The following is a 9,862-nucleotide window of genomic DNA, read 5'->3' as shown; positions in this document are numbered from 1 at the left end:
AATGCACTAAAATGTGGGCAATGAGGGAATGACAAAAAGGAAAAGTATAGACTTCAGAAAGGTAGTCATGACTTTAAGTTCACTTTACTTAAGGAAAATGTTCTGAATATTTTAGTTGTTTCCCCTCTTTTGTGCTTATAGACTACATTGTACATTGCCTATGAACACATATTTTTTAATATTGTGTGGCAATTATCATTCTTCCTCACTAGAAAAATAAGGTCCAAGAAGATAGAGATCATGTACCTTGTTCCACTGTCAATATCCCCAGTACCAAGAATAGTGCCTGGCAAATGGTAGATGCTGAGTAAATATTTGCTGAATAAATATTTGCTGAATCCACCACATTCTAAACATGGCTCTAGGTGTTCCAGGGGATATAAAGGTGTTTAAGACCCAGCCCTTCACTTCAAGGGATTTCTGGCCTCATTGTGGTAACGTGGGATTGGCAGGGGAACAGAGGCATAAATAAGACACAGACAAAAATTACTAACTAAAAAGTAGATAATGTTAGGTACTTTGAGAGAGATATAAATGAGTATTTAAAAAGGGGGTTAGCGTAACAGTGTTGAGTTCATCACAAAAGTGTCCACGAAGAACAGGAAATCTGAAAAAGGCTTTTACAAATAGGTAGGACTAATATTAAAAAGAAGATATTCCAGGATGAGTAGAATAATGTGCAAATGCTTGTGGGGAGGAAAAAAAGGTAAGTTTGAACAGTAAGGAGTTCCTTTCGGCTGGAGTGTGGATCATGCCAGGAGAGTAATGGGAGACAAAACTCTAAAGGTAGGAGGCACTGTATTTTAAGGAGGCCATTGACTACAAGGCTATGCACGTTGTGATTTGATGAGCAACAGGGAGTCATTAATGCTCTTTAAAAAGTTCATTTCAGAAAAACATCTGATGGCATTATACATAATAGATTAGGAAAAGATATGGGATAGGGAGACAAATTCAGTTAATGAAGGCCTGAACTAGAGTAAAAACAATGTGAATTTTAAAAATGAGATGGTTGTGTTAAACAATGCAATTGCAGAAAATAGTAATAATATCAGTTATAACTCACGTGTTTATTGGGCACTTATTATGTACCAGACACTGTGCAAAATAGATTCCATACAATAGCACAATTAATTCTTACACTGACTCTATAGGTTAGGTACTATGATTATTCTGATTTTACCAATGAGAAAATTAAGGATCAGAGAGGTTTAGTCATATACCCAAGGTCACATAGCTATTAATTGAAAGAGCAGAAATTTAAACCTAGGTCAGTCTAACTTCTAAACATACATTAATTCCCCCCATAGTATGCTATTTCCCCCTTAGAAACTTGTCTGGAAGTGGAGAATAAGTGACAAAGAGTCAATGCCTCCAAGACTTTGAGACAACCTGGGAAAATATTGATGAAATTAATAGCAATAAGGAAATCTAGAGAAGAATCAGGTTTGAAGTTTTGAGAGATGATAATTTTTGGGAATGTTGATTTTTATATTCAACTAATTTTTATTTACTGTGACGATTTCATTCAACTAATACTGAGAACTTACTTTGTGTTTTGCACAGTCTTTGGTTCTAGCATACAGCAAAGTAAACAAAACATAAGAATCCCTGTCTTCATGGACTTTACATTCTAGTAGGGAAAATATATAAAAACAAAATAAGTAAAAAAAACCATAAAGTATGTTAATTATGAATGAAAATGAATAAAATAAATACTGAAAGGAGATGTGGAATGTTGGAAGAGAACTGCTGTTTTAAGTAGAAACATCAGGGGAAGCCTCACCAAAAGGTAACATTTAGGTAAATATCTGCAGGAGATGAATGAATGCAACAAGTAAATAACTGGTCTAAAACATTTCAGGCACAGGGAACTGCCAATTCAAAGGCTTTGAATTAGGAGTTTACTGGTCTGTTCACCCAACAGCAAGAATGGCAAAGTGGCTGGAGCAGAGGGCAAGAGAATATTAGGAGGTGAGCTTGATGTGTAACAGGGACCAGATCATGTAAGAAGATGTAGGCCATTGAAAAGAACTTTGTTTTTTCCTCTGAGAGAAAATGTCATTAGGAGATGAGTTCTTATGTATAGTTTGAAAGAGCTACAGCTCAAATGAAATCCAGAAGAGTCATTGGCCATGATAGGGAAGATGGATGTTCAATAAAGGTTTACTGGATGTATATTTGTATAAACTTCTAATGTTTATTCACTGACATTAGAAGATAATGACTTCTATATAGTTAAAAGGAGGTTGGAACCCCAGGCTTTTGATCGGTCTGCCACCTGATTTGGCCTGTCACCTATCCAAAATCACTACCTGTGAAAATATTACAAAGACGTATTTCAATTTCAGAGCTAAACAACCTCTAATTTTAATTACTTTCAACAATAATGCTTTACAGTTTTGTTTCCTTGTATTTTATAACACCATGTTTCTACTTTGCCCTTAACTGAGAAATCTCAAGTATTTAACCTCTTCAGTATGATGCATAGTTCATATTTTACATCAGGTCTTTTAGTTAAAGTGAACACTATGTTTTTGAACAAAATGTACTATTTTTCTTATGAAGCAATTGAGGCAAAATAAGAACAATAACAATTCCTTCAGGGGCTGAATAAAGCACACTTTAAGCCACATGGATTTGATAATATAATGCAGAATGTTTCATAATTCTTATTTCACTTTGTTCTTCCCACATATCTTTAAGCCAGTTAAATCCTCCTGGATTTCAGCAGCCTTGGGGCAACTATCCAAGTTCCTAAGCTAAAATTTATTTACCTCAGACAAAGGTCATGAGTCCAGTCGATTCAACCACCTTGGAACTTGGACTCTCTCTACTGGTGCTATGGTTTGTTATCTTGGATAATTAAGAGGTGACTAAATGATCCATGTCAATGAACTATTTATAGAGAGGCTGATTTGCAAAGATGTGAATGGAGCCAGAGTGTTTTATGCTAAGCGAAATAAGTCAGTCAGAGAAAGACAAATACCATATGATTCCACTCATATGTGGAATTTAAGAAACAAAACAGATGAACATATGAGAAGAGGGAAAAAGAGAGAGGGAAACAAACTGTAAGAGACCCTTAAAGATAGAGAACAGAGGGTTAATGGAGGGAGGTGGGTGGAGGATAGGCTAAATGAGTGATGGGATATTGAGGGCACTTGTGTTGAGCACTGGTTGTTATATGCAAGTGATGAATCACTAAATCATTGAGATTAATATTACACTATATGTTAACTATCTAGAATTTAAATTACAATTTGAAGATAAATAAAATAAAGAGAGGCTGGTTTCCCACTTATTTTCAGACATATGAGAAGGATTCCTGCCAAATCAGTGGCCCCTAAAATGATGGTTCAAGGAGAAATGCTTGGTCAACTATATCTTAATCATATGGGAAACTTTAAAAATACAAATTTGGGGCCTTCTATAATGAATCAGAATCTCTGGAGGAGACACCAGGAAAGCTGTGGAAAACTGTATTTATTTAACACCATCAGATGAGTCTGACAATGTGATTTGTGACTCAATGGTCTAAATCAAAGCCCCCCAAATTTTAATAGGCATAATAATCACCTGTGGTTCTCTTTAAACTGCAAACTGATTCCAAAGGTCCCAGGTGGGGTCTGAGAGTCTTCCCCATTTCTAACAAGCTCTCAGAAAATGTTGGTTCAGTCACAGACTACATTACCTCTCAAGTTACTTCTAGCTGTGCTTTCCCGTGATTCTAAAGTACCTTATAGAAACTGGCTTATCACCCTAACTTCAGAATTGTCCATTCAAATGAATAGATTTTTGTATACATAGCCTTTTTCTTTTTTGCAAAAAATGCAGACAATAATTGGCTTATTTGTTTTTTTCATTTGCAGTGCTGCCTTTGTTTCCCAATTTTTAGTTTTCAACACATAACTGAAAAACTCTCAGAAAGCTGATCTACCCAAGCTAATCATCTCTAAAGAATTGCAGACTCATTCAGTACTAAAGCAAATCTTTCTTCTATGTGAGCCAAAGATAAGGAAAAACAGCCTGTCAAACACCTGTAAAGAGATGGCTATCATCATATGGAAATTTGAAGAGCTTCTATGTGGCACATTCATGATCCAAATGGGAATCAGCTGTCATGATATTCCAGAAGGCCTTATAACAGAGTAAACAAGAGGGAAAATTATAATAGCTTATCACCTGTGTTTGCACACTAGACTTCAGTGTAGTTACTATAAAAGAAAATCCAAGGAAAATATGCAGATAGTTCTTTGAAAACCCCAAAATTATGTGTAGGGGCTCAGACCAAAGCAGGAGAAAGGAAGCTATTTTACACTCACTCTGTACAACCCATTGATAAGTCTTTTAGAAAGAGTAGCTGTTGATTGTGAATTTATGTTTTGAATCACCATTTGGCAAACGTAGTTGCTCTGGAAAGAAACATGCCTGCAAATGACACTTGTGCTGTGCCAGATGGAGACAATAGAGATTTTCGATATTTTATCTATGCAGTGACATACACTGTAATTCTTGTGCCAGGTCTCATAGGGAACATATTAGCCTTGTGGGTATTTTATGGCTATATGAAAGAAACCAAAAGGGCTGTGATATTCATGATAAACTTAGCCATTGCTGACTTACTACAAGTTCTCTCCCTGCCACTGAGGATCTTTTACTACTTGAATCATGACTGGCCATTTGGGACTGGTCTTTGCATGTTCTGTTTCTACCTGAAGTATGTCAACATGTATGCAAGCATCTACTTCTTGGTCTGCATAAGTGTGCGACGATTTTGGTGTCTCATGTACCCCTTTCGCTTCCATGACTGCAAACAGAAATATGACCTATACATCAGCATCGCTGGATGGTTGATCATCTGCCTTGCCTGTCTGCTCTTTCCTCTCTTCAGAACCAGTGATGACACTTCAGGCAACAGAACCAAATGCTTTGTGGGTCTTCCTACCAGGAATGTCAATCTGGTCCAATCTATTGCCATGATGACCATTGGTGAGCTGATTGGGTTTGTCACTCCTCTTCTGATTATCCTTTACTGTACCTGGAAGACAGTTTTATCACTGCATGATAAATATCCTGTGGTCCAAGACCTTGGGGAGAAAAAGAAAACCTTGAAGATGATTCTAACCTGTGCAGGAGTATTCTTAATTTGCTTTGCACCTTATCACCTCAGTTTTCCTTTAGATTTCCTGGTCAAGTCCAACAAAATTCAAAGCTGCCTAGCCAGAAGGGTGATTCTAATATTTCATTCTGCTGCCCTCTGTCTTGCTAGTCTGAATTCCTGTCTTGACCCAGTCATATACTACTTCACCACTAATGAGTTCAGAAGACGACTTTCAAGACAAGAGAGCATCCAACTCCATGGAAAATCCTTTGTGAATATATGAAGTGAATTAGCGCCAGCAATTTTATCTGTGAACCTAAGACACAGAGAGTATTTGCTTGGGCTCATCATAAGCACTTAGTTTTGCTGCAATGGACACTGAGTCTTGGTACTTAGAGGCAATGTAGTTGTCTATTTATTATAGTAATCACAATTTATATTCAAATATAATATTTTTATTGTATTTTAAGTAGGATGAACAACATGTTATTCTGTGAAAACAAAGTGGTATAAACATGGAATCATTTTTATCTCTCATGTGTGATTATACAGTAAGGTTTGAAGACTTAAAAAACTATTTCCTACATTTAAGTGTCATTATTAAACATCATCTGACACACCTACTCGTAAAATGAATATTCAAACTCAAGCTTCTGGTATGTTTAAAGTAAGAACAGGAAACAAATACACCTACAGTAATTTCTATGACTGTATAAGAAGCCATATTGAATCTACCAGGTCAGATAGCTTGCCAAAATACATATGATGTGACCCAAATTGCCTCTATAGGGCCAGAACAGATCCTATAAGTGACAATCACAGTTCTGGTTCTCTTAAACTATTTCTAAAGAACACCTATGGAAATGTATTGACCTGCCTAGAAGAGAGAGTTTCCACCATGCTTCTAGACTAACATTGAATATCTCTGACTGTTTACTGCACTGTTTGAGCCTACGAAAGAAGTAATGCACAATTAATTACTAAGCTTAGGCCAGAGAAAAAAAGATGAAGAGATGATACACCTCTTAAAAGACTCATCACATTGTTTTTCTCACTTTAAGTGGTGACGGTCAAGCTGCCTTTACAAGCTGAAGGCAACCAGGCATGTAGACCCTGCAGTAACTTTTCTGGTCCAGTTTTACCCCAGTCCTACCATTCTGAGGCCTGCACAGCCTACCTCCCAGCAGCTGGGGAAAGAGATTCATCTTTTGGGAAAAAGTGCAGAAGACTAAGAGTAGTAATTAAATCTGAGGTTTTAAATATTATAGTACTTTGAAACATGTTTTAACAAAAATCTCTAACTTTAAAAAGTGATTTACTTAAAATCTGTGCACTATATAATAAAGACACATACTACCACTCATCTGGAAGGAGTGTGGGAATCAACCAAGGGCTCCATCATATTTTTTATAAAAAGGAGTTGTTTTATGCACATAATTATGATACTAATATGGTTGGAGGAGAAACTGGTAAAATCAAAATTATTTCTAATATCTGAGAGGAATGGAAGATTTTCTAATGTTTTCTCTGGACAAGTATTGATTTTGCATGTACTTTATTATTAAAATAATAACCTAGTAGAAAACACACATTGTGCTGTTAAATAGTGTATTTATTCATTGCAAGGTACATATTATTCATTGCAAGGTACATATTTTGATGTGTTAAATGAGTTATGAATGAGTGTTAAGTTGTGTTTCAGAGACAGTAACTATCTCTGTCTGGTCTGTTTTCTTTAAAGTGATTTATTTTTGAATATAATTTAGTGTTGTAATGGTATCAAAAGTAATAATTTTATGAGTACTTATAATGGAAGAGTCTTACCTATACTATATTTCATTACTACTTTTTAGATTAGAACGGATTACACTTCTTAGGGTCATTTTGGGATACCAGAGACTTAATTTTTTAAATATAATTTATTGTCAAATTGGCTTACATACAATACCCGGTGCTCATCCCAACATATTAATTTCACTTTAAACGTATTTATTTTTTTCTAAAAGGGAGGGAAAATCTTTCTAGAACATTACTACATTTCTTAGAGGAATGGTTGAAGGGGTTAGAGCCCATTTATTAGGTGGTCCAGAAGCCCTTGCAGGTAATTTACATCATGCAAAGAGAGGACAAATGTCCTGTATTCTTATGCTTATAGGACCACCCAATAAATCTGATCAATTTATTCATACTGAGATGCTAGTGAATAATGTTGGCATAATATGAACTTTCCCAGAGATATCTGAATCCAAGGTTTAGGGATAAACTTTAATTCAAAGTGTTAATCATTTATTTTTAATGGAAGGATGAAAGACACTGAAGAAAACTGGAGGGGAAGATATTTTTAAGAAAATGGATTTTACATCAGTGTCTTTGAAATTATACACAGTAAATGATTACCTACTTTCTTTACCATAATGGGGATGCTAAATTCTAAGAAATATATCCACAAGAATGGTTATCAGTTTCAGATCTCTGCTTATTTCCTTTTCCTTTGGAATTTCTGCCTTCCAACTCAGTACCTGATTTCCAGGAGAAAAACATTGCTTTTAGGAGTAGGAGAAATGGAATAGAATAGAGACCCCAGAATTGGACCCACAAATGTAGGGCCAACTAAACTTTGACAAAGCAGGAAAGAGTATCCAATGGAAAAAAGTATAGTCTTTTTAACAAATGGTGCTGGGAGAACTGGACAGCAACATGCAGAAGAATGAAACTAGACCACTTGCTTACACTGTGCAAAAAAATAAACCCAAAATGGATAAAGGACCTGAATGTGAGGAAACCATGAAAACCCTAGAGGAGAAAGCAGGAAAAAAACCTCTCTGACCTCGGCCACAGCAATTTCTTGCTTGACACATCTCCAAAGGCAAGGGAATTAAAAGCAAATATGAACTATTGGGACCTCATGAAGATAAAAACTTCTGCACTACAAAGGAAACAATCAACAAAATTAAAAGGCAACCAATGGAATGGGAAAAGATGTTTGCAAATGACACATCAGACAAAGGGTTACTATCCAAAATCTATAAAGAAATCACCAAACTCCACACCCAAAAAACAAATAGTTCAATGAAGAAATGGGCAGAAGACATGACTAGACACTCCTCTAAAGAAGACATCCAGGTGGCCAACAGGCACATGAAACGATGCTCAATGTCACTCCTCATCAGGGAAATACAAGTCAAAACCACACTGAGATACCACCTCACCCTGGTCAGAGTGGCTAAAATGAACACATCAGGAGACTATAGATGCTGGCTAGGATGTGGAGAAACAGGAACCCTCTTGCACTGTTGGTGGGAATTCAAACCGGTGCAGCCACTCTGGAAAACAGTGTGGAGGTTCCTCAAAAAATTAAAAATAGATCTACCTTATGACCCAGCAATAGCACTGCTAGGAATTTACCCAAGGGTTACAGGAGTGCTGATGCATAGGGGCACTTGTGCCCCAATGTTTATAGCAGCACTTTCAACAATAGCCAAACTATGGAAAGAGCCTAAATGTCCATCAACTGAAGAATGGAAAGAGAAATTGTGGTTTATATACACAATGGAATACTGCTTGGCAATGAGAAAGAATGCAATCTGGCCATTTGCAGCAATGTGGATGGAACTGGAGGGTATTATGCTAAGTGAAATAATCCAGACAGAGAAAGACAGATACCATATGTTTTCACTCATATATGGATCTTGAGAAACTTAACAGAAGACCATGGGGGAGGGGAAGGGGAAAAAAGTTACAGAGAGAGAGGGAGGCAAACCATAAGAGACTCTTAAGGACTGAGAACAAACCCAGGGATTGATGGGTGGTGGGGGAAAGGGGAGAGTGGGTTATGGGCATGGGGGAAGGCACTTGTTGGGATGAACACTGGGTATTGTATGGAAACCAATTTGACAATAAATTCTGTTTGTTTTTTTTTTAAAGGGAGTAGGAAAGATGTGCCACTGCACCTGACATTCAAATGGCAGCTTCTTTGTGCTTCTTTTTTTCCTTGAAGAATCTTCTTTTTGAATCTCCTATTTATCAATTTCTTGGTTCAATGAAATCTGGGTGCAAAAAGTAAGCACCCTCAACCTCAGTAATATACAATTCAAGATAAATAAGCTCACATTTCCCATATAAAATATTTTGAGTTTTGATTCCAAAATATACACATAATTATTCCAAAAACAGATATTTTGAATATGGAGTGACTTCCGTATTATTATTGCTGTCATTATTGGTTTTTTTTATTATATTCAAATGGTTTATGTGTTTTCATTATCAGTCAATTACTCAGCTAATTCTATTAACCTGTAATTCCATACAAAAAGAGCTCCTACCCTAGGAACAACAGATCGAGCTACCTTGATCTGAAAAAGTACATAAGTGGAACTTTATGCAACTTCATTATTATACCATCTTTTTGTTTTTACTCTCAAGACACTGTGAAATCCTTGCACTTATAATTTATTTACATTTGTAAGTTATAAGTTGCATTTTAATAATAAAGATAGTCTCTGTAGTTACATAGAAATTTTCTGCCTCCAGAAGTCAATGTATATTTAGTGACTTTTTCAGAAAATGTGAAACTTAAGGATATTTTTCTGTATTCTCATACACATAGATAAGTCCCATGAGACTTCACTCTTCTTTCATTGGAGAGGTGCATTCTATTCTCAGAAAGATGAGGAACTTCCCCCATCTTATTCTACCCCTATTTCCACTTCTCCCATAGATTGATTCTTTACTATCCACACCTTATTGAGATTATTCCTA

At 36.1% G+C, this 9,862-nt stretch overlaps 1 protein-coding gene across 1 annotated transcript; it reads left to right on the top strand.

Annotated features, from left to right (window-relative positions):
* Positions 1–3,250: 3,250 nt before the first annotated feature.
* On the top strand, positions 3,251–6,304 carry GPR174 (G protein-coupled receptor 174). The gene has a single exon (XM_049644707.1). The coding sequence runs from the start codon at positions 4,428–4,430 to the stop codon at positions 5,385–5,387; it is 960 nt and encodes a 319-aa protein (XP_049500664.1). The 5' UTR covers positions 3,251–4,427; the 3' UTR covers positions 5,388–6,304.
* Positions 6,305–9,862: the final 3,558 nt, after the last annotated feature.

This window comes from Panthera uncia, chromosome X (assembly GCF_023721935.1).
Source record: "Panthera uncia isolate 11264 chromosome X, Puncia_PCG_1.0, whole genome shotgun sequence".
NCBI classification, from domain to species: domain Eukaryota; kingdom Metazoa; phylum Chordata; class Mammalia; order Carnivora; family Felidae; genus Panthera; species Panthera uncia.
Note: the sequence above shows the minus strand (reverse complement) of the source record. Positions and strands in the feature narration are given on the sequence as shown.